General features: G+C 35.3%; 1 protein-coding gene across 1 annotated transcript in view; it reads right to left on the bottom strand.

Annotated features, from left to right (window-relative positions):
- LRP1B (LDL receptor related protein 1B) overlaps positions 1-26,715 on the bottom strand; it is a 939,689-nt gene that overhangs the window by 117,939 nt on the left and 795,035 nt on the right. Inside the window, exons 42-50 of the mRNA XM_087710921.1 lie at positions 13,837-14,026; positions 12,833-13,037; positions 10,497-10,689; positions 6,806-6,931; positions 2,253-2,381; positions 1,968-2,087; positions 1,404-1,517; positions 929-1,078; positions 679-801 (exon numbers count right to left, since the gene is read on the bottom strand). Coding sequence (XP_087567047.1) covers positions 679-801; positions 929-1,078; positions 1,404-1,517; positions 1,968-2,087; positions 2,253-2,381; positions 6,806-6,931; positions 10,497-10,689; positions 12,833-13,037; positions 13,837-14,026 — 1,350 coding nt within the window. The remainder of the gene's footprint in view (positions 1-678; positions 802-928; positions 1,079-1,403; positions 1,518-1,967; positions 2,088-2,252; positions 2,382-6,805; positions 6,932-10,496; positions 10,690-12,832; positions 13,038-13,836; positions 14,027-26,715) is intronic.

Genomic DNA, 26,715 nt, shown 5'->3' with positions numbered 1-26,715 from the left:
TCCAATGGCAGCATTGTGAAAATATATTGTATGTTCTTTATAACTGGAGTGCTAAATATGAACAAAATATTTTCTGTACAAATTTATCTCAGCTATTGTTCAAATACACAGAGTTTGGCTCATTTTTACATGCAATTTAATCTGATTTGTTTTTTAAAAAAGTTTATGAACATTTAAGCAGTTTTATAACTATTTGTGCTATAATGAAATCACATCTGTGAACAGAAAACTGAAAGTCTAGATGTAATATGTGGGATTATTTTAACATTTAGTTTTATGGGATCCAGTTTTCATTAAAAAAATGTTCTGAAGACAGAGAAGTTGCATCAATCAGAATGATGAAAGAAGCATCCTTTTGGGTGGACACAATCATAAGACATAATAAAAAGACAGAGATTCCATTCTGATGCCACAATGCTGCTAGTATCAGTTGGAACATTCTTCACTCCCAACTCATGGTCACCATTAAACTGTTCTCCTTGCCTATGTCAGAAGAATTCAGGGATGCTTACTTTCAAATATTTTTGCTTTATTAACTCATATAAAATTGTCAGAATGTCATGATGTTAATTTAGCTTTTGTTTTTAAAAAATTAATTGTCTTGTAATGTGCTCTGAAAACTTGTTATCAACAGCTCTTTTGCAAGAAATGTTTATGGATTAATGATAAAATACTCACCACAGAGTAATTCATCACTTCCATCTTCACAATCTTTCTGACCATCACATACCCAGGAAATCAGTATACATTTACCACTAGGACAGCCAAAATAATTCTCTTCACATGTATGCTTATTTCGAACTTCAGTAAAATAAAAGAAACAATGTATTTCTAGTTATCATGGTATCTTGAATATAAATTGTTAAAACAAAATGGCAGTAATCAATACCATTCATTATTATGAAGAAAAATATTTTCCCCCAATTACCTGGGCATTTTAATTCATCTGAATAATCTCCACAATCATTAGATCCATCACACAGCCATTCTGGTAGTATACAGAGTGAAGTAATGTTACAGCTAATAAATCCTGAAGATTTCACTCCAAGTTTATAGAAATTATTGCAATCTGTGTTATCTGAGAACATAAAATGCAATTATCATACATTATAATATATTTTTTAAAGTTTGATCTCATTACTGGAATTTATCTTATATTGTTCAATTTATTTCCCATAAACATTATATTGCCTGTCATTGATCAAACACAGGAAGTATTCTTATCATGTTCAATGTATTCAAGTTCCACTGAGCTTATTGTCCGTGTAAACTCTGAGGCGTTATATAAAACACAAATTAATTATACATGAAGTACATATTGGTCTGAAGGGAGAAAAAAAATAAAGTATTATACAAATGGAATAAATAAATAAATAAATAAATTAAAAAGCAGAATTCCTTACTACAGTTTTTCTCATCCAAAGCATCTAAACAATCCACAATCTGATTGCATTGAGCTGATTTTGGAATGCAGGTTCCATCTAAACAGCGGAATTCCATGGAAGAACATCCAGAAACTATAAAGAGGATATTTTTAGAGGCAGGAGAAATGGGAAAGACATTTTAAAAAAAACATTTTTGCACTGATGAGGATAGATAAAGAGACACTCCATCCCAATGTGTGTGTGTTTGTGTGTGTTTGTAGGTATGTACATATGTTTCTAGACATCAAATGATTGCCGATCCCAACATTTTGTATTAAGATAACCTTCTCAGATTACTAACTGGCCCTAAAGTGATAGTTACTGATCCAACATTATTTCATCCCATAAATGTGAAGTTAATTATGTTTTTTTTAAAAAAAAAATATTTGCCCAGATTTTTCATGTACGATAACTGCATTGAGTAAATAGTGAATTACAGTCCTTGGTTTCATCAAACACCCCATTCCAATGAACATTTTAATGATACTTAATTTTAAATTTGTATCAATATTCAAAGTATTATTCTGCAAAAAAAAAAAGTACCTTCACAACCTCTTTCATCAGAATTGTCACCGCAATCATTTTTGCCATCACAAATTTGATTACTAGATATACAGCGCCGATTTAAGCAAGACTTAAACCCTTTCCGACAGATTCTGTTTTCTTATAAATTAAAACAGAGAAATAGCTTTTGTCATTTACACAGCATCATTACAGTTGAAATATTTAGGCATGCAGACATGAATCAGTAGCTAAAAGCTTTACATAAAAACAAGACATGGCAAGAGAATCAAATTGAAAAAATGGACATTTAGTGGACTGACTTACCACAATACAATAATTTCTCATCAGACTTGTCCTTACAGTGAGCTATGCCATCACATGAAAGTTGGTAATCAATGCACTCACCATTTCCACATTCAAATTCAGAGTAGAAATTGCATGACACATTTTTAGCTAAAAAAAAGAAAGGGCATTCACTTCAAAGTTAATAGCATAAAAGCCAATTGCAGACTTAAAAATTTAGCGTTGTGGAGTAGGAGATATGGTTGAACAAGAGGAGATATTCTTGTGCAAGAAACTGATGAGGCAGGAAAACCAGATGGTATCAATTTCACAAAGAAATTGAACTTTCCCTCTATCAACATGGGACCCAAAAATGAAGGAGAACTTGTGCTGATACGACAACTTAAATACATTGTAGCTAAGTATTTGAATCATTTCACATTCTATTTATTTAAGACAGTCATTTGGGGACGTTATATGTGGATATTTATGTACATAAAGTTGTATGGAAAAGATACAACAGGTGGAATGTGGGAAGGATTTTGTTTTTAAAAAGTTAAAATGCTTTCATGATTATTTTGAGAAGAAAAAAGACATTACTTTTGCATCCAAAAATGAATATGCAAAAATACTATATTTGTCTATTTGTCTTGAAATGTGTAAGTTCATGAATTTTAGTTAATTGTCTATATGTGTTTTCAGTTCCTTAGCTGAGCTAAATGATAGGTAAAATTTTCAACACACGTAATTCCTTGATTTTATGATAAAATCATACTTCAAGTTAATCTGTGGCCCCATTCAGTGTCTTGGATATTCAACTATGTATTTATGTAAATCCAGCTTGCTCATAGCAGCACAACTGTAAACTAGATGGCTCTTTGATTTATGAGGGTAAGATCAAGCCATAGACCAAACACCTGTTGTACTGATCTCTATTCATACTGGTTTTATTCTATCCATACTGATTTTACACAATACTGAAATGACTTTTTTTTCAATAAGTGATCCATGAACAGGGTCCCATTTAAATAATCTAAATGCATAAATGCATCTAAATAATCTGACCATTTGTACTGTTGCCAGGGAATTAAAACTCTGGGCTTTTCATAGGCATACCAATTATATTTTTACTGGAATCCCCTAACAAAAGATTTATTCAAGAAAATCCAGTAGAATCAAAACTTGTGGTTTTCAGAATAGAGAAAAAAACACAAAGCCAGTTACAGAAGAAGCAGAATCTAATGGTGGTATATTCTCTATTGAACAAATGCAGGGAATTGCTCCCAAAGAATTGCAGATTTGTACAAATACATACCCATTTCCAAATCATTGCCTAGCCAGCTAACTAATTTTCCAAATATCTTGGAGGCAAAGTGTCCCAATTCTTAAATGTTGCCAATACAGGATAGATCAGCTAACTATATAACAGGATCCACACTACTTCAATAGTATTTCTTTTCTGATTATTCAAATAGGTTTAATTCAGTCTAGCAGCTGGCTTCTTCCTCTTTGAAAGAGCTTTCATTTCTGAGAAATAATCTACTGATTCCTTTGTTAACAATCAATTGAATTGCTTTTATTCCAATTTAGATTGCTTTTATTCCAAAACCTATTATTATATTTTAGCATTGACAAAGTTCATCTTTGTTTCGGCACAAAGAAATCTTATGGATGTCAGCTTAACATGAAATTCAGTCTAAGGTGAGCTTGACTTCCAAAGCTTCATAATGCTTTCCAGGATGACCTCCCAATCTTTTCTGTTGCCAGGATCACATTTACAGGATCAAAATCTTATTCTCTGTGACTCTTAAATTTTTTAGCCATATTTCTCTATACAACCTTGAAACACCAGGAAGTATCTGACACTTGCACATTTTTTGTTCAAAACTTTCTTTCTTTCTTAAAGTGATTTGGACCCAATGAATTTCTGGTACTAGTTTTCAGTTGAATGGTAGTGTTGAGCAAAGAACTGAGAGGACTGTGGGACCAATTATGAGTCAGTTCAAAGTACTCTATATTTAAATTATATTTTCTCCAACCCTGACTACATCTCATTTTTAAACTTGCTATTACACTGTATCTGAGTGCAAAAGAATATATCATCCAAATTGCAGTTTTTATACCATAATATTTAGAAAGCCTTAACAAGCTTCTTTTGTCCCATTTTAAAATTTGTAATTATAAGCCATGAACCCACAGAAAATTTCTGCCACAAGTTTTTCTATCTATCAAAAAGTGAACACCTTTGTATTTTCCTTGCTCTGGAACAAGAAAAGGGGCTTGACACTCCATTATTAGTTTCCTTCCCTCCTCCAAATTATTAACACTTCGCTAATGTCACTAGAACTTGAATTTCCCAGTATAGGTATTTCCACAGCTTCTTCTCACATGTTTATTTTGCAAGTGTTATATTCCTGCCTCAATTATCTTCATGGAATATGCTGCACAACTGTACATTCCATTTGTGTATGAAATGCTTTGGTATGATTCTATTAGCAGTGTTTCTATTAGCAAAAGCTGTTATGTTTTATACAATGGAAAACTGTCTCTCACTCTTCACAGGTTTACATTTCAGCCAGTCAAAGAGTAGATTCAGAGTAGATTCAAAGGACATGCAGGAATTGTAGACCAAAACAGCCATTCCATTAATGGGCTTTGATTTATGCAAAGTTGGATTTTACTTAATAATTTTGGATTTCAATGATTGTTCAAACAATTTCTTCCCATTTTTGAACTATCTATTTTTCATCTGACTGCAGTTCAGAATATAAGTCTCTATAAATCATACCTCTATAAAGATGCATTTCTTCTTTGGAAATAAGAATAAGAATGCAGGGCAATCATGCTCACTATGCAAAACACATCATGGGCTCTGTCCATACTAATGTTATATCAATACACACACACACACACACACACACACACAAACACACACACACAAATTGGTCAGTTAGCATTCAAGAGCCAAACTGAACATTGTACAATTAAATCAGAACTGGAAACTAAATGGATACCAACCTGATGAAGCAATAGAGCAACATTTGTTTTCTAATTCCTTTCTTCACATAGACAATCTAATGCATGATTTGAAAACTTACATAATACAGGAATGTATATTTGTTTCCTAACAACCAGCATATAAGAAATTTATGTCAATTAAGCATTTGAATACCCTTGGGGAATATTAATGCCTGGCTATATTGCCAAGTTAATTACAGTTTTGAACTTGTAGCAAATCAGCTCTACACAGGATTCGCTGCAGTGTGTTATTGGTCTAAGTGTGACAGTTTTAAGGCTATATTTAAATAAAATGTTATTGTGAGATACTGATATTTTAATTAGATTCACTTGGAACTTGGAAATCAGGTATCTTTCTATACAAGATCAATTGATCTCTAAGGGTATAATTTTCACAGCCATTTTAAGACTCCACTGCACTACAACAATGTCTACAGCCTTAATTAACATGTTTCTTATCAGTATAAATCATCAGTATGTCCCATTCACTTTTAATTAATATTGCCAGAGAGGTGCATCTTTGTCATAAAACACTGCAAATTATAGTATAGTGATTGTAAATTAATTTATTGATGAAAATTTGCTTTAGAACAATTTACTACTCAAATAGCAGGGTTTATAGCATTTAATTCCCAAAATCTTACTGTCGTAAAATAGATAAAGGCGCTATACACAATTGCTACAATAATTTATTAGAAGATGGGAACAAGAAATTGGAGGAACTTAACTGGGAGGGAGATGAGAAGCAAAATATTTTCTTCTTCTTCAAGGAGAAAAAATGTTCTTTTTATGGATTGGGTTTTTTCTTGTGTATGTGTGTGATTTTGTACACTTCCCAAAGTCCATTAGAGTTGGGTGAATAATAAATTTAAATAAAAATAAGAACAATATGGGAACAGTCACCCTATTGGGAAGTTATGGAGGTATGCAGCAAATACATTTAAAAAAACGAATGAATAAATAAATAAATGGAATGCTGGATGTGATAAGCCTTTGGTCCTCTTCCAGTACCAGGCTTCTCATGTTTTTAATAAACGTCATTATTTACATTACTTCTTCCTTAACTGAATAAAAAATTCGTTTCATTCACAACTCAACAGTTATGACAACAATCATTCTGGATGTCCATACTTTTTATTGGTTTAGTAGATAAAACAGGTAGTATCATGCAAACTGGAATACAATCATTATTTTGCTGAAAATGTGTAAGCTATCAAAATGCATATTAAAGAAAATATATGCAAACATGAATACAAGTTTGTATTGATCTTTCCCTCCCCAAGTAAGCTTATAAGAAATGAAATATAACAAAACTTTTGTCTTTTGATTCTGTTTATGAATAAATTTGAATTTTGAAAACTTAAGAACATTTTAAAAATCTATTCCTACATAGGTGAATCTATCAGAGTTGTTTTCCCTATTATTTTTTTTAAAAACTCACTTTAATTCTTTCTATTCTATTTATGAAGAAACTTGTGAAATTTTGGTTAGCTTGAATTTTTTTAGTCATCATTAATTCTAAAAGAAAGAGGGAGGGAGAGAGAGAGAGAGGATGGATCGATTACAATTGTACTTACACATACATCTGTTACCATCTGTAAGTATGCGGTCACCCCTACATGAACAATTAACGTGCCCATCAGGTGTCAGGAGACACAAATCATGACAGCCTCCATTCAATTGGGCACAAGGGGATAATTCACCTGGTAAGGAAAAAAGATTGTATAACTAAAAACAAGTAATCAATTTGCATTGGAACAGCTTGTTTCAATATTTATGATCTTTTAACATAGCAAGGCCAATACATTACATGGTATGAATGCATTTTGGAAAAGTTGCAGTTTCCAGATAGTCTTCATGGATTATATATATATACAACACATTACATTAATTCACTCAGAAGTGAGCGATCATCAATAGTGGCTCCTGATCCAGGAATGGTGCAATTGTTACACAAAATGAAGTTTTGCAAACACTCTCTTGATCACAGCCACAATCTACAAGTAGTCTTCAACTTAAACCAGTCGCTTAGTGACCATTCAAAGTTAAAATGGACATATAAAAGGGCACTTATAATCCAGATCTGAAGTTCTGATTATTTCCTCCTCTCCGTAGTCACATGATTACAATTTGGATGCTCAGCAACATTACTGCATTTCACTTAAGACTATGGTGTTTATTTTACAACAACTGCTGTTTGCTTAACCACCATAAAAAGGTCATAAAATCAGGTCAATCACATGACTTTTATGACATATAACTGCAACGGGCAGGATCCATTATGATTATAACTTGAGGACTACCTGTATTCTTCACCTAGTGGCTTCATTAAGATATTTAATAAGAGATCATTGAACCTGGAGCCTCCCCCCAAAAAATAAATAAATAAAAGGACTGTATGCTAGATATCTGTTTTTCTATAATTACAAACTAGAACTTGTCTTGGGGAAAGCAGAAGAACCAGTGCAAAATTGTGAGCTCCCTCTAATCTTTGGTGTGGTCCAGAAGGATAGGGTGACAGAAGTATTAAAAGCCACCAAGAATTAAGGAAAGCCAAGATGGATACAATGTCCCCATCCCACTTCCATTAGAGATAATCCATATCAATGCAGGGGTGGGTTGCTGCTGGCATTACTGCCAGTTCAGTGCACATACAGTTGCCCATAGGTAGGTCTGTGCATGCACAGAACATTAAAAAATGGAGGAAAAAACCCATGCCGAATCGACCGGGGAACCAGTTCGGAGGCGTGGCAGGCCTGGGTCACTGCTGGTCCAGTGACCCAGGCCAGCAAAGCACTACCAGTTCAGCTAAACCGGTCCAAACTGGGAGGAACCCACCACTGGATCAATGCCGTTTTGATTCTGTGCCAATCTGAAACCTGACTAAAAAGGGTCTAGATAATCAATTTTCTCCAGGATTCTTTGAAGCTGCAGTTGAACCACCTTCTCAACAGCCTACTCTATGAAAGAAAGAATGGAGTTGTTGTTCAAACAACAACTTCATAAAGACAGGGTAAATCGCAGCCTCTTTAAACAATAGTGGGACACCCCCCCCCCATCTTTCAAAATGAATTCACCACTGCAAAGAACATCAATGTCATCTCTTGGAAAGCATTTACTAACCAAAAGGGCCATGAGTCCAACACACAAATGGCTGAGTTAACAATTCCAAGAATCTTGCCCATGTCATTAAAATCAACAACCTCAAGCTCAACCCAGATAACCAAATCAGCCTCGATGGGATCAGGATCAAAGGCAAAGTCAAGCTTGAAGCAGACCCAAGTGACTTTAGTTGACAAATATCTAACAAATTTTTCATAGTAGCCCTGAAGGAAAGTCTCCAATTCAACCTTTCTCAGGCAGAACTGTGTCACTTTAACTGGATCACTAAGCAGCTATGTGTGAATACAATAAGGAAGAGAAATACTCATGGTTTATTGCCCTTACAGCTACAAGGTAGTCCCTAACAGCAACTCAAACTTGTATTTGGTCAGGTTCACTCATTGTTGACCTCCAAAAATGCTTGTAGTATTGTTCCAGAGTTTCTTGCACTTCATTTCCTCTAGTTCCTTCGTAAAGCAAGGAACTAAGAATCCGAGATCCATTAGAAGAGGCCACATTGTGATGATTTGATCCAAAGCCCTAACAGCCTCTTCATTTGAAGTAGTCACTCAGAATGTGCAGAACAATCAAAAACTCACTCTGAAAACCAATGGGATCCATGAGTCACTTGAGACAGAGCAGGTGAATAGGTTTAACCTCTCTTTAATTGGAGCAACAGCAGGGGATTCTAGGGCAAAGAGAATGTGTTCTAACTATGACATAGCCGAATAATAACCATTATATGTCAGTTCCACTGCCATCAGGGTGGACATAAACTTCTGAACTATCTCAGACTTCACACCCCTAGACAAGGCAACTTGAAGTCTTCCAAGATCATAAGCTTAGCGAACTTGATTGTCAACTAAGCCAAAGAATCAAGGAGCTTAAGCAGGGAGATAACAGTGAAGCAGGAGGTTAGTAAGGAGCAACAATCATCTATCAGAAGAATAACTCTTTGAAAATGAAACACAAGGGAACAGGTTTCGTAAGATGAGGATAGATAGATAGATATTTTTGTACACACATTTTTAGGTATGTTGATCCCTCAAAATAATATGTTGATCAACATAAAATACCAATGTATTTCTGCATTACTATATACAAAATGAAAAAGCCCACAAATGATGTCTGAAGCAAAACTAGATTGCATTCTAAACAACAACTTACTATTCTGGTAAGAAAGAAATAACCGACAGGCAACTGAAGACTGTTTAGAGACTGAAGAGACAAAATATTATCTGTATCAAAGAGTAAATATCAGGAAATACTCTTCCTTTTTTTTTTTCATCAGTGTAACCATGGTAATCTAAAGCTCCCTGTGAAATCTGCTAACTTCCACTACTGTAAAAATAAGGAGGCTTCTAATGTTAAGAGTATAGATTGTAATTATTTTAGCAGAATTCTCATCAATAAACAAATATGAAATAGATAGAAATTATATTGCAAATAAAAAGACATGGTTAAGTTCCAAACTTGAAACAGGGATGAAAGAGTGATGAATTTATGTGATTTGCAGGGTAACAGGATTTTTATATAACAACAACATTCACTAATTTGGAAGGGGGATTAGAATATACAATGAAATGTCAGTTCATTAAGTGAAATGATTGATTAATTTGGAACATAGTTGGAAATAATGAAAGTATACCTAGTGAAAAATATGAAAAACATCTTAAATAATCTGATAAATGCTAATTATGGGAACAGTAAAGAAATCAGGTAGCTTCAACCAGGTGGCAATCTTTAATTAAACACTTGCCCTTGTTACTATGGCATTATAACATGCTGAACACAGGGATACAAACTATCTTGTTAGCCTTCTCAAGAGATAGGTAGAGGGGCTTTTCTACTGGAGTGCAGCAGCACTAGCCAATGGATGGGTTTTTCAAATAGTTTTCATAAAAATTCCCACAAATTTCACATTTCAAGCAAGGGACAATTGTGAATGTTTTTTCAAGAGAACTTGCTTTCTCATCTGGAAAAATAACAATTTGAAAACTGTTTCAAATTAAGATTGTTACTTCTGTGATAATTATCTATTCTCTATAATAAAAGCTACATATCTAAAAGAGAACAGTATAATGACCTGCAAAAATAATCCTTTTACTATTTTTTTTAAATATATCTACCAGTAAAGAAATACTGATGTTGTACTCAGTAACTTACAGCTGTTAGTGTCATTAGCAACAGCTATGATGCCCATAGGTTGATGTGGGATATCAGATCTAAGAATTTTTGTATCTCCACCTGTATATTTATTGGATCGCAGTATAGCTCTTCTCACCCAGTCTGTCCAGAAGATCCAAGCATCGTATACAGCTAGACTGAGAAAAGTGCCAGGTCCAGATCTGACTATTACCTGATTAGAAAAATAAAGGGATTAATTAAATGTAAAATTATCTATTTTTCAGTATTTCTGTTTTATTTTTAATTACCGTATTTTTCGGAGTATAAGACACACTGGAGTATAAGATGCACTGGAGTATAAGACGCACCAATCTCTTTCCCGAGTAGCCGACAGGAGCATGTGATTCATAGCGCTTGGAATATTTCAGTTTGGGGATGGCTTTGCCGCTCTTTTTTTGGCCTCTCCCCACCCCTTTGAGTGGAGAAAACTCATTTGAGGAATGAAAATCTGGAGCAACACCCCACTTCAAGTCAAGGTTGAGGTCTGATCTTCTCCCATTAGGAGACAGCCAAAGTCATCCCTGTCTTTGGTGCCAGGAGGCTTCACAGGGAGGCCTGCTAGGAACAAAACAAGGGTCACACGTGCATGCCTGGGGGTGGGTGGGGGTGAGGAAGCACCCAAAACTGGACATAGGGGAGCTGTGCTACACTGCTCCACCCCCCTGAATGTGCGCCCTCCCCCCACGCATGCACCTGCAACCTCCTCCTACTCACCACACATTCACATGTGTCTTCTGCTGACACTAGAGATCCAAAAATCAGCTGGCTGGCGGAAGACACGGGCATGCACAGTGGATCTGAGCTGGGCAACTGCTTGTGTGCCAGCAAAAGGGCTCTGCGTGCCACCTATGGCACACGTGCCATAGGTTCACCATCATGGTCCTAGAAATAGCACTCCTCTTGAGACTATAGCGGGCTCTGTTTTTTTAAGGAAGATCCATTTGTTTATGGAGTTTGGGGAGTCTCCTTAAAAAACAGAGCCCCATATAGTCTCACAAGAAGTGCTACTTGCTAGAAGAATAACATGAAGTTATCAAAAGGCTGGCAGTCTCTGTAAAAAACTTGAGCTTCGTATTGCATGGCTTTGGCCAGCCTTCTGTGCAAAAATTAAAAGGTAACTTGGGTGCTACTTGGCCTTGAATCTCGCTGAGGAACAGGTTGAGTCCTGCAAGTAGGCCAGGGCCTACAGACTGTAACTACCCTCTGGGTAACTTCTTTAGGATCCCTTGTGTAACTGAGTGGCCAGCTTGAGAGTATGCCGCGGCTTGGTGGAATCGTGAGGGGAATAGGGAGGCCTTGGAAGGCCCAACCAAGACCGGGAAGGATGAAAGATGGTGTGTGTGTGTGTGTGTGTGTGTGTGTGTGTGTGTGTGTGTGTGTTGATGTATCCCTACAGTTGGTCACTGCATGGGTGAAACATGGTAGGGAATTGCAGCGGCCATAACTTTGAACTTGGGTCATGCCTTTGGGGGGGGTATGTCATACCTTTGAATGGTTGCTAAGTGACCAGTTGTAGGTCTAAGACTACCTGTACCTGTTTTCTAGGATCACCTAGGAAGCATTGTATGATGTTAATACAGTATGGCATATACACAACTTTTGGATACATAAGGATGAAATTACATTGTGGTTTGTATGTTAAAATTCACAATAAAATTGTATTTCACACGTGAACACCTCAATAAAATAGAAATAAATAATAATTATTATCTGGTCATTATTATACAGAAATTAGACATATATATTAACAGAAAATTAAATTGTGCTAGTAAGATTGAAGGACAAAAAAATTCTAGAATTGGCATTAAACAGATTTATTATAACAATAAGAACTTCAAATATCTCCTCACGAACTTAAAATAGAAAACTATAGTTTGTTCACATTTGAAATGTTCCTATACACTTTATACCATTTCTCTAATTGGCATAAACCTCACTAGAAAAAAGTTAAGTACCTTCCCAGTCACCAATATTTTCCCATTCTACTATCCATCTAGATATTATTATTACCTCTTTTATTCATTAAACATGAAACTCAGTCAACTGAACATTTAAAAATGTATCACAAATATCATTGACTGGTCCTGATGTTGCTGCCAACATCCTAGGTATCAACCATTTATCTTCTTAAAATGTATGATGTTCTGATTAGCACAGTTTCTTGCAGTTCCGCTGGTGTTATTGCAGGAAGCTGCTGCTGCTGCTGTTGTTGTTATTGTTGTTGTTGTTGTTGTTATTAGGATGCAAAATAAATATTACAGTTATTTATTTATAGAATATCAATACATTACTAAAAGTTAGTTTTATGATCTTACATTTCTGTGTGATCCATCATATTCACATCTTTCTATTTTTCCCAAACTACCATCGGAAAAATACAGTTTCTCAGCCCTGTGATCAATGGCAAGTCCATTTGGTGTTAAGATGTCATTGCTGATTACAACTTGTGCATTTTTGCCATTCAATGTAGCTCTCATGATGCTTGGATGCTGCTCATTCCAATTAGTCCAAAACATTAAACTAAAAGCAAAACATAATTTCCACATTAAAAATACATTTCACTTATAAATAGCATAACATAATGTATATATAAATCACAACTAACAATACATCAATAGGGTGCAAACTAGTGTTTCGTGGAGTAATACTAGTAAAAAATAAAAGTACCTTGTAATATTCATATATTCTATAGAGCATTGATTGGCAAATACAAGGAAAAATTTGAGAGTACAGAAATTTGGTAAGTTTAAAGAAAAATAATTATTATGTTACATTAAAATGCTCAGTAATGATTTAACAGCTACTTTTGTGTGTGTATGGAAAAAAAATGTCTAACATTCAAGCACTATAGCAAAATGTAAGTTGCCATCACTCTTTGGAGAACTTTTGGGAATACAAAACCTTAGTGGATTGATCACACAGTACACAACACTTCAGTAAGAATTTAATTTTTACCTAGCATGATAATAGAATGAGATGAATGAATAAATAAAAAATAAGACAAAAATGAAGTCAAATCATGCTTAAGCATCATGCATTAATGGACAACTCATTCCCTGACCAACATGATTGAATATTTTTATATGAAACAAACACTAATGAAAACAATACAAAACCCCTGTTCTAATAATCAACAGAATGAAAGAAAACATTTCGACTATAATCCCAAAAGGTAAAGTATTTTTGTCTTATACTCTTGAATATAGTGGCTCAAAAAAGAAGAAAAGTCGTCATTTGTTCACAATGCAATAACTGTGAACAAAATTATGTTAGCAGGGAGGTATATAACCAGTAAAAAATGTAGGAACATGGTACCTACTTTTGACATTCATCAAGGACTAATACATGTGGGTGATCATCCTCAGACATCGTTATTACAGCTTCTCTGTTGAAAGCACCTCTTCGTTTCTGATCAACTGTGTGCCTTGTAATAGAAGATGTAGTAGAGCTGGTCCAGTACAAAGTATCCCAAGCCCTATGATATGCTAGACCCTCCACAGATCCAACATCTGTCACAGCAGATCATTAAATACATGTTTTAATTAAGAAAAATGTATGAATGGCACAATAAAAGTATAACTTTTAATATTTAGAAGCATATTTTATACAATATAACAATTATTTTATCCTAGAAATTGTTGGATAACATCATCTGACTATAGTGCTACCTTGGTACTCAACTGCTTTAAAACTCATTGAATTTAGTACTGAATCTATTTTGACATGAAAATTTTATCCTGGTACTCATTGTTTGCTTGGTACTCAATGAACAAATTGGAACTGCCTTATCACTCACTATATTATTCCTTATGGGAAAAAATGTTGGTACTCATCATTTTTGTTACTCATTGCATCTCCTGGAACCAATTAACAAGGAGTACCACTTTCACTGCATACTATTAGAATAAATGTGCTACATCTTAAAAGATCTGTGATTTATACCAATTAATACATGGAATAATAATTATAAATTTAGGTCTCAGAATGGTAATATTTATTCCTTGGTGCATAAAACAGAAAGAGGCAAGTGAGATATGCCATCAAGTTTTAGAGTCTCTGAGAAATCAATTTTGTAGGGTAACTTTTTCCATCTAGGATCTGTGAACCTATTGTCATTGCTTTTCGTAACAGTGATGATGGAATTGTAATTTTATACAAAGTATTATGGGGTTTGGACTGGAGGGAGGAGAATGTTCTCTTGCAGAATATGTATACTAAATGCTGATTAAGGACAAAAGTGTGAGAGAAAAATTAACACAAACCAAGAAATCTTTTAAGTGCCATTAAATTCAATACCTGCATGTGCACAAACACTCTTGGGTCACAAGCAAAATCAAAACACTGAGGGCAATCACTCCATGCACACAACACTCTGCATATGCATTAGATCTTGTTCATGAAGCAATAGGATTTTCAATTTTCAAGTGACTAACATATTTAAATGAAATATGCACTAATAAAATATAATATACAAACACATTATTTGTCTCTTCCTTGACAATCTGAATTTAATCAGTAATACAGCATGTAACTGATTAACTGTCTGCCCAACAGAAAGCAACAGCTTCTGATTTACAGAACTGGTGATAGAGTGATCGCATCATACATTGCCAAATGTCATACAGTATATCATTTATATTGAACTTAATGAAGATGGGTTACATTGCACTAATAAGACACACCCTATAAATAATATAGTCTTCAGTTGACTTCCCGGAGAACAAAACAGTAAGACAAAAATCAATAGCTGGAGAAATCACATAGAAAAAAAAATCATATGCTGAATACTGCAATATAAAATAACTGAAAAGTTCAAGTCAAGGCAACAGACACTTTGACAGCTAGTTTATTTTGAGTATTTCTTCTTTTTAAAGTTTCATCAAGAATTTTGGACTAAAATTTTAATTTTTTCTCACTGACATTTGACATAACTTTATTTTATTATTTCATTACATGATTAAGTAACATTCATTACTATTGGAAAAATCACACATTTTTCAACTGAGTCATGGTGGATTAAATGTTTATTGACCTCATCTTATTTAGGGGCGGCTAAACCAGCTTAAGTTCAGAAAATCTATATATCTGAGTCAATTCCATTGCTTCAGTTTCAGCCATGAATTTCTGAAGAAAGGAGGGGAAATGAGTTCACAATATTGCAGTACAAGCTTTACTTTTATACTTCGATCATGACATCTTACAGAATTACTAAGAATCAGACCTGGTTTCATAATAGTACAATCCACAAATTACCATATAAATTTTTGCCAATGCACCTGGCTCCAGTACAAATCTTTTTACAGGGCAATTTTGTTTTATGTTCCCAATTGTGGTAGGGAAGATGTGACATTATCAAACAAACATGTGTACAATAATATGTAGAATATTTGCTAATACTGAATATGTAAATCTACTGGATTTAATGGACTAATAGAATATGAAATAGAATATGAAGCATACAGTGTACTGAATGGGATGCCATCTATTTTTGAAAATGTTGCATCTTTGTTAAACATATACTTGATGTTCTGTTTACGGGGTTCATTCTCCATAGTTATCAAATTTATAATTTTACAAACAATCTGTGAAGTATTTTATTTGGGAGGACTCTGGAAATGAAGTTCTTTTCTAACAATCTATTTATATAGAATATGTGTAGCAGTTAACAGGTGGCAATTATTGGTAACTGGGATGCAAATGTTTTGAAAACTACAATACACCTAAGGATAAGTTTTAATGGCTTACTTATATTGTAAATGGTACAATGAGGCCCTGATTAATTTAAAAAAAAACTTTTTCACAGAGTTCCTAAGTCATTAATGACTAAGGAATATAACTGAATAAAACTGAATTATATTAGCTACCAAGTAGCTAACTTTTCATAAATCAAATGCAGGCAGTTCTCATGTTATGACCACAATGGAGCCCAGAATTTCAGCCATAAGTCACTATCCAATGAGTGTTTTTTGTCACTTTCTGTTGGAAAATAGCAACAAATGTTTCAAATTGTAATTGCATGACTGCAGGCTGCTGCAACCAATATGAATGTCATCTAGTTGCCAAGCTTATGAAATGTGTGATTAAATTATCACAAGGTGTGTGTGTGGTTGTGAGGCAGAGATTATTTCAAGAATGTCTCATAAGTATATTTTTTGAAGTCCATTATAACTTCAGACAATTGTTTTGTTGTTGGTTGTAAGTTGAGGAGTTCCATAGTTGCTTTTTCCTGCATCTCTGGATATAGGGTTTTAATTAAGCATCTTAAATTGTGTCTTCTACTTCACGGAGCTCTTAACCAACTTGTTATTCAGTTTATATTATAGAATCAATTTACCTGCTTTTCTTTTTAAAACTACCAGTATTAATCCATCACCTATCATATTTAAACTCCTTTTCTCTTTAGTCCCCCCCTTCCCCCAAATTAAATTTACTAGGTTTATCACCTAATTCTCACCTCACTCTCTGTCTTTTTTCCCTTCACTTTTTTCCCTCTCCCTTTTGGAAAACCTTTTTGATTAACCTGTTAAATTGTTGTTTCATTTAAGACCCTATATTATTTAAGGACAAAAAAACTTGTATGAAATATTTTCCTTTTACTTGGCCAATTCAGCTTCATTAATATGCTGCCAACATGAAGGCCAAGGGTAGAAAGGAATTTCTCGTTTTACTGGTGCATGTTCAAGCAGCTCAAAGTTCCCTATGGTACAGGTTTTATAACCTCATAATCTTAATATATCTGTAACTGCTGTGAAATCTAGAATACGGTTTGGGATTTTGCATTTTACATTTATTTTTTGTGGATTTTTGAAGAGTTTTTTGACGCTATAAATTGACCTAATTGCTTAATAGGAATAAAAAGACCATAATTTAAATAAAATAACAAATAGGTAAATAACTCTTCCTTGGTCTTCACTGTTTTCATCTCGCTTTCATCTTGTAGAAGTATTAAAAAATGAAAGGTTCTTGAACAGGAGTTTGTGAATGTAATGATAATTATAAATATCCATAATAAAAATCCATAACAGAAACCATTTAACTAAAAATATGATTATAAATAGTCTTCAATAAGTGTAGAGTTATGTTGAATGCCACTCTGTGTTAAGGATATAGTCCTGGTGGCACAGTGGTTAGAATGCAGTAATGCCGGCAAACTCTGCCCATAACCTGAAGTTCAATCCTGACAGGGTCAGGGTTATCTAAGCCTTCCATCCTTCCAAGGTCAGTAATATGAGGACTCAGATTGTTAAGGGCAATATCCTGATATTTTAAACCGCTCAGAGTGTGCTATAAAAACCTATGGAACAACATAGAAGTGCTATAATTGCTATATATTGATTTTTCCCATGTAGCTTTTATTTTTTTACATATAAGTAGTATACTTTGACCACCAACTAAAGTAAACAAATAAAAGTAATATGGAATAATTTTCTGTAGATAGAAAAATGAAAAAAAAAGTTATTCTCCTCTTTTCCTTGTTGAAAATATCATTTTTTTTTCCTTTGGATCACATTTCTTTAAAATTCTACACTTACTTCATGAATAATCATGAAGATGGCTTGGAAAACAGAGTTAGCACACAAATGTTGCAGCCAGAGTATTAAGTAGAATTGCTAAAGAATAACAGTGATCCTTGAAGGCTTCATTAACTGCTTATGTTAGCATTAATGTGTAAAGCCTTCAACAGCCACAGGAGTTAAGGGCTTCCAGTGAGGTGATTAGGGAAAATATATTCAGATTATACCTATATTATAACATTCTCTATCAAGAGAAATGCATCTGATCCTCAAAGTTCTGAATAACAAGGTTTGTAAGACTGCCTTTCAAATTAATTTTGCCTCAACTGTATGGATCTGAGTCTGAGTTAGGATGGGAGTTCCTCTTCTTTGGTACAATGAAATTGCTCCTCAAGGTATCCAGATGAGGCAAACTGACTTGACCAGCTATTTATTTTGCAAAGCGGAACTTCTGGCTATATTGCTGATTCAAAATGGCTCCTTCATTTGAGTGAAATATTCTTTTAAAGATCTACAGAGGTCTGTAGATAACATTATATTTATATATTTTTTCATGCTTGCTGAATTACAAACTTTCTTATTATTTTAGTACACCATTCAGCAGTAGATTTGTGCATATCACCTAGATGTAATTCCATCAAATAATTAATCTGATCTGATTCAGTGACTCAAAATTGTGCTTTAACTCAAAATAGCCAAACTGATTGATTGAATCTGATTTTTGTTTGGAAAAATAGATCTTGCACATCTACAGAAAGGCCTGGGAGCAATCTTTTGCATTGGGCCTTCAAGCCTGCCACATTTAATGCTGTGGGAAAATGGGAGGGGGGGTTGATTGAGTATGGGAGATATATAGTCATAATAACATTCCTTTCTTGTAGAGTCAAGGACATCTTGCCCTGCACCTAGAGGGATATGACTGGGAGGAATCGCCAGTTGGGACGGTTCCTGATTGGGCCATGTGATGGACATGTGGGTACTGGGTAGGGGTTTGGACTTTCATTTGAATGGGAAAAACCTGGCAGCCTTCAGATTTGGGTTTTCCAAGATGTGCCACTATGAAATCTCTAATAAAATGGAACTTTGAGGAACTTCAAGCTTTGGAGTCGTCTTTCATTGGGGGTGCTACTTGGAACCCTGACAAAGGCCTTCTGAATCACTGGGTTGATCTGATTCAAAATAATTCAATTTGGAGAGTTAATTTGATATGAACATTAAATATAATTAGCCTTCATATAGTTTTATTTATCAGTACAAAAATAAATGACATAAACAATGATAGCAATAATGCCAATCATTGTGACAATAAATATTGCATATATGATACTTTAATTCACAAAGAACATAAATACATACATTAATAAAGGAAAAGAATAGAAAAATAAAACAAAATATTATACCTGATAAGCAGACAATAGACCATTAATGAATGGTCTATTGTCTGCTTATCAGGTATAACATTTTAAATCAGGGATAAGTAAAAACAACTGAAAATTGAAAATTGTGCCACTGAAATCATGAGTAAAATAATTTCAGAATAGTGACGTGGTCTTACAAAATTATCTAGGCATAATTTACATACCCTACCCTAAATGTAGGATTCAGAACTATACTTGCAAAATAGACTTTAAAAAAAAGTCTCTAGAAGCAGGAGCATACTTATTGACATTTTTAACTTTTTTGTCTTATCTAGCCATTTCAGAAAATTACTGAAGTATAGAAACATAACATGTTGTCAATAATTTTTGATCATAAAAATATCTAAAATAAATGAAAGACCACCGTATCCCCAAATATATAATCCATGAAGAAAATGAACAGTATTATTTAACTATAAACTGTTTTGTTCTAGAAATATTATAGCTCAATATTAAGATTATATGGTTGTTAATATTTCATGGTCAAAATATATAAATAAAAAAACCTTGTTCATTAATAAATGATTTCACACTTAAAATATACTGTTGCATTTAACTATAAAAGTGAATAGAGGAAGGAGGAGCCAACGTCGTGATGTTACAATGTGCGGTCCCGACACTCCGAGACCGCCATTGATACTTTTGCCGCTGGATGGTCCATTGGGACCTAAACCATCCTGCAGAGATGGTGATCAGGAAGACGAAGCCTTGCTGGTCTCAGGGACATCACAAAGTCCCTGATTGACCCAAGGGAAGCACTTTAAGCCGGCGGTAAACAGGCAGCCACAGGCTGATGAAGTCGGGATGGCTCCAGAAAGAAGGAAGTGAAAAGAGAAAGTGAGTCCATTTTGTGGGGTATTTTTTATATTTTGGGAAAGACTGCCCAAAGAAATTTTTCTTTAAAGCCAAACTAGATCCTTAAGCAAAAGAATTAAGTCGTGAAATTAACTTATATTGGATTTCTTTGGAAAGCATATTTTTTTTCTTTTTTCTATACTTTGTGGATTGAAGTGCTCGCAGCATTTCTTGTTTCTCCTCTTAAAGTGAACTGATTGATTTTTTTCTTCTGCTTTTTGTTGCTTTATTTTTTGACTTCTGGATTAAAACCTTCCTTTTTATTTTAAAAATTCTTCCTATTACATGTTATTAAATTCCATTAAAGAAATTTAAAGAACTTTGTTTCCTATAAGTCAGAGATAAATATTAGAAAGTGAAAAGTAGCAACTCGGAGGTCAGAGACTGGAGTTTTTGAAACAACGTATCTCTTCTTTTTCCTTCCTTTTTCCTTCTTTGATCTCACTGACTTTGTAGCTGAAGGGTTTGTAACTTGTTTACAGAAACTGATAAAGAGCCAAGGGCATGAACTGTTTTTGCAGGTTCCTTTGAGAACTATTTTGGCAGGGGAGAGAAAGGGGGTGAAAAACAGAACCCTTCTCTTTTGAAGAGCATAAAAGAACTTCTGTTCAAGTCAACCTAAAATAAAAAAAAAAAAATAAAAGAGGCCTGGAAGGCTAGAGTGGCAGTGGCTATTAGTTTTTTTTTCCTTTCTTCTTTTTTGGAAACATGGATCAATATTCAGATGAGAAAACCTTAAAAATCCAAAATATCTTGGTTGGAATTCAAAATCTATTGGAAGGATATGGGAGAATTGAGAAGAAATTGGAAAGACTAGTCTTCTTCAAAGCAAAAGATGAAGGGGTTGAAGCCCCAAAAATTAAAGGGGAGAATGAAGACATAGAAGATAAAGACAAGACAATAGATGAATTTATTAACGGAGCAAATGTGAGTGAAAGTGAAAAGTAGGGAATATGGAAAAGCGAATTCAACAAACTGGAGCCCTACCCCAGATTCCAAGATACAGAAGAAAAAGAAATGGTAATGATGATGGATTTAAGAGGATAATTTTTTTTCAGAAGCACAATTGACAACAAAAGACAAGCTAATTTTAGTAACAGCTGGTTACAACACTGATTTTGTTGGAAGTGCCAATAAAATAAATATATGTTTAATTTTATCAACCATTTACCTGAGAGATCCTTCAAGCAACAAATTGCGGAGAGAAGTTTATAAAAACCTTATAAAGGAGATAAAAAGAAGACTGATACCACAATTGGCAAGAGAGATAAGACTGTTTTGTTACTGGAAAGATACAGGTTGACAATGAAAGTTGATAATAAAAAAATAGTTGATTTTGGTGATCAATAAGTAGGAATTTAGTAATTTTTAGATTGGTTTAGATTGTTATTAAATGTTTAGTCATTAACAAATAATTAACTATAATAAAAATAATGAAATGGTAATGGATACAGCTTAAAGATATATGCATATACTGGCAAACTAGTAAAAGAAATTTGGATTTAAATTACAAATTGTGATCTGGGAAAAAGACCTATTTTTTATTTTATTTTATTAACACATTTTTATTTAGATCTTGTCATGAAGGCGTAAAGGTTTTTTGGGTGGGGGTCTGACAAGAGGATATGTGATATAAATAGTAAAAGTTTTTTAGCCAATTATAATAACAACAAGGAAATAATCAATGGATATTTTTAAATAATATATACATGCTCTGGTATTGGCAAAAGCAACTTGGATATAAATCCTAAACAGCGAGGTGGGGGAGAAGGAGGAAAAGGTTTAGAAACTTTATTAATTGACTTTTACTTAGAAGATGTCATAAAGGTGTAATGTTATTGGAGGATTTTTTGAAATAGCTAATGTGGTTGTGTCTTTAAGTATATGTTGTCTTTGTCTCGTTCCCCCCTTTCCCTTGTCTTTTGTGAGCCGCCCAGAGTCCTCCGGGAGTGGGCGGCATACAAGACAAATAAATAAATAAATATGAATGATTTGAGGTAAAAGCATGTTCAAATAATTGTAGTCAAATGAGAATTGTGGTACATTGATAGTAAGATATACAAAGATTTTTGATTTAAAGTTTATAATCTAATATGAACTATAAGTAATGACTGTGGAATAAATGCACGAAAGTTATCTGTAACCAATCGACATGTTTTCTACAAGATGTAATGAAGGATGATTCTTTTTTGTGTTTTTGTTCAATTAAAATAAAAAAACTTTTCAAAAAAAGTGAATAGAGCATAAAGCATATTTAATTATAAATGTGATAACTGTATGTATGTATATATGTATATGTATATATGTATATGTATATCAGTGGTGGGTTTCAAAAAATTTTGGAACCTCTTCTGTAGGTGTGGCCTGCTTTCCTGGCCCACTGGTGGAACCTCTTCTAACTGGTCCGGTAGATTTGACGAACCGGTTCTACCGAATAGGTGCAAACTGGTAGGAACCCACTCTGATGTATATGTACATGTACAGGTACAGGTACATGTACAGGTATAGGTATATTACACACACATACATATACATACATACATATACATTCATACATTCATACATTCATACATACATACATACATACATACATACATACATGCATACATACATTTTATTAGTTATTAATATCCTTTTCTACATCTCTTTTCAGTGAATTGGAAACATATTAGAAAATAGGTTGTTTATATATTGTAAATCTACTTTCAGTGAGCTGGAAGAAAATTTGTTGGATAATGGGTTGTTTATGAGTTACAAATCTGTTCAGTGAACTGAAAATTTGTCAGATAACGAATTGTTTATGAATTCTAAATCAATACTCAATGAATTGGAACTATGTTTGATAATATTTTGTATATTAGTAGTAAATCTATTTCCATTGAACTAGAAACATGCTAGATAAAGGGTTATTTCTAAGTAGTAAATCGGTGCCCAGTGAACTAAAATATGTTAAGAAGTGTGATGCTTGTGAAGTATAAATCTGTTTACTGAAGTGAAAAAACTGTTTAGCAAAAGGAAGCTTATGTGTCTTCATACATCATATGTGTGATTAGATATATGCTTTAGATAAACATGTTTTGATGGTTATGTGGATTATATGATTTTTTTCCTATGTGGTAAATGTCCAAATTAAAGAGAAAGGTAGATTGATAGTATTCTATTTATCATTGATAGTAATTGCTTAGTTAGTGAGGATTTCAGTGAAGCTACTATGTTATATTTCTTTCCCATGCTGCATCCTGAAGTTGACTTTAAACATTGCAATCTGGATTGTAAGGGTCTGGCAACAGGGCAGATCTGAATTCAGTCTGGATAATGGTCATTACAGGCTCTGATTGACTGTTTCCCTATGTTACATACTGATACATACTGTTACATACTATGGTAGTTTCCATCTAGGTCCTCTGACCCGGTGGGGAAATACTCAAAGGTGATTCGTAAAGATGTCTGACAGCTCCCTATAAAAGGGCTGCTGCCAGACAGAGTCTGGATTGTACATAATGTTCACTAATAAAGAGCTGTTGTTACTGTTAGCCTGAGTCTGCATCTTCCATTTACCCGATCTAACACTGGCAATGAATGTGGGATTGGAATGCAATTAGGCACAAAAATAGCTGATTGACAATCCAGCAAACAATCCAGCCCGGAGCTAAGCGTGGCAGCGAGTAGCCATCTTTAAGTGGCAAATTCAAATCTGCCTTGACTGAATGAAGATGATAACACATGCCCCATCTGCTCCGTATGACCCAGCCACCGAGCACTGGGACTTGTATGTGATGAGGTTCAAATATTTCCTGGAAGCTACAACCTCCTGGGCCTGTCTAAAGGTGGGGAAAAAAGGAATTTCCTGAGCTACTGTGGGCCAGAGGTATTCAACACCACCAAGGACCTATCTGAGCAAACACCGGTACAGTCAGTCACTTGGTCAGTGTATCAGCAGACATTGAGGACACACTACACTCCAAATGGTCTAAATATGTGCGGAGGCACAAATTCAACCACCGTAACCAAAGGGAAAGCAAAACAATCAACCAATATGTTGCCTCACTTAGTAAGGCCGCAGCATATTGCAAGTTTCACAACTTAGATGAACTGTTGTTCGACAGAATCATTTGCGGTGTTCGAGGCATCAGCAAGCAGTGAAGGTTGTTGGCAAAAACCAACCTCACACTGCAAATCGCGTTAGATGAGGCCAGAGCAACAGAGTCTTCGACCAAGTTGACGGACATGCTGCAGAGGCAGAACAGCCGCAAGAGCATGGGCAGAGCAGCCGAGGTGCATCGTGAGACTATGGAGAGAGACCTCTCTGACAGCGAGGACGAGGTTTGCCACATGTCCAGAGAGAAGTGGAAAACAGTGCAAGAATTTGAACCCCGTTTCCCACTTGCGCCAGTTATGGAAGCAACCACCAGCGATCTGCCTGCCGTTTCCAAGATGCAATTTGCCAACGCTGCAATCTCAAGGGGCACATCACAAGAGTCTGCAGGAGTGAGTTTCCAGCCACAACACTGCTGAAACCTCAAGCTTCACAGACTGCAAGACCACATCCACCCCGGTGAGAGCAATGGAAGCCGTGGTAGAGGGCAGAAAAAACAGATGCCAACCCCACATTCCAGACAACCATTAGGCAAGCAAGCACCCTGTGGAACAAAAAGCTGCAGATATCCGTCCTCCTTGAAGGGTCTCCATACAGCATGGAGATAGATACTGGCTCATTGCTGGGCCACATTGAAAAAGGCCATCCCCAAATTGAGGAAGCGCAAGCTGAGGGTTCCAGATCTATGTCTAAGTGACTACCAGGGGAACTGAATCCCCTTTTTGGGTCAATGCACCTTCCAGGTGCAATTTAAAAACTTTGATGGCTTGCTTCCTGTAACAGTGATCAGCGGAACCCTGCAGACCCTCCTAGGGTTAGAGTGGTTTGAATCTCTGTGCTTGGGAGTGACTGGTATCAACACCGTTTGTGAAGCAGTACCGAAGAACTGATGAGAAACTTTGAGGACGTCTTCGGCACCAGTCTAGGCAAGTATGTGGGGACCCCAATCACCTTTAATTTGGACCCCAATGTTGCCCCCATTAGATTAAAGCCCCAGAGGGTCCTTTTTGCCCTCCAACCAAAGATTGACCTTGAATTGGACAAATTAATTGGCCAGGGGATTCTGGAGCCAATTGATCATGCATGCTGGGAGACCCCTATAGTGACCCCAGTCAATCCTGATGAGTCTGTCTGCACCTGTGTGGACTACAAGTGCACCATCAATAAAGCCCTACAACAGAGCGCTTATCTGGTGCCCATTGTCCAGCATTTACTTCATTCTCTTAGCCCGGGAAAAGAATTTGCTAAATTAAATATGGCACAGGCATACCAGCAATTGCATGTAGATGGCACCACAGCAGAGCCCAAACCATTGTGATGCATAGGGGTGCATTTAAATGCACCCAACTACAATTCGGCAACCAGAGGTAACTCCGCATGAGTTAGCCAAAGCCCTACCCAAAAGGAGCACAAATTCACTCCTTCCACAGACAACTCAAGATCGAAGGTACCGGGTTACTTATCTGGTGAGGTTGCAAGGTCGCAATGAGTTCCTAGCGACCCGGCTCCACAAATTCTTGTTGCGCCCTGTGGAAAGTTCCAGGAGCTTCCCACCAGGTGAAGCCAGAGAGGCAACAGGTTCATCCAAACTGACCAAAGTTCCAATGCCAACTGAACTGCAGTCAGAAAGAGTGACTAAAAAACCTGCCTACCTACGTAAGTATATAACCAGCCGGATCAGCCCAACTAAGAGGGGAGGGGTGTTACATACTGACAGACAGTATGATAGATTCCACCAAGGTCCTCTGATGTAGTAGGAAAATACTCAAAGATGATTGGTTAAGACGTCTGACAGCTCCCTATAAAAGGGCTGCTGCCAGACAGTCTTTGCTGGATTGTACATAGTGTTCACTGATAAAGAGCTGTTGTTACTGTTAGCCTGAGTCTGCCTCTTCCATTCACCCCATCTAACACCCTACTTCTTGTCTTTCCCATAGGCATAGAGAAGACAATCCTCATAGGCTGGCATCTGTCTTAGCAGGTGAACTTTTGTTTACTTTCTTTTGTTAGCATCTGTTTTGTCCATACTAATTTTCACTCTTTGCCTTTACTTTCTGGATCTCTGTATAAATGAATGCCTTTACAATCTCCTATATAAGCACTATAGATCCATTGAATCATTGTATCAAGAAACAAATCAAGAAAGCAGTTTAAGAGAAGCAAAGTACCATTCAATAAAACTGGGTAGTGGCTTGAAGATGAGAGGGGGGAGAAAACTGAGAGGGAAGGTTTACAATATTATGGGGAAGGTATTACAAAGTAAGAATGTAAATATTGAATGGAGCAATGGACAAGGAAACATGGGATAAGGATGA

This window comes from Thamnophis sirtalis, unplaced genomic scaffold (genome assembly GCF_051295495.1).
Source record: "Thamnophis sirtalis isolate CommonGarterSnake01/CBP01778 unplaced genomic scaffold, rThaSir2_p1.2 scaffold_1, whole genome shotgun sequence".
Taxonomy (NCBI): Eukaryota; Metazoa; Chordata; class Lepidosauria; order Squamata; family Natricidae; genus Thamnophis; species Thamnophis sirtalis.
The sequence above is the reverse complement of the archived record's forward strand: the minus strand, read 5'-3'. Positions and strand labels throughout refer to the sequence as shown.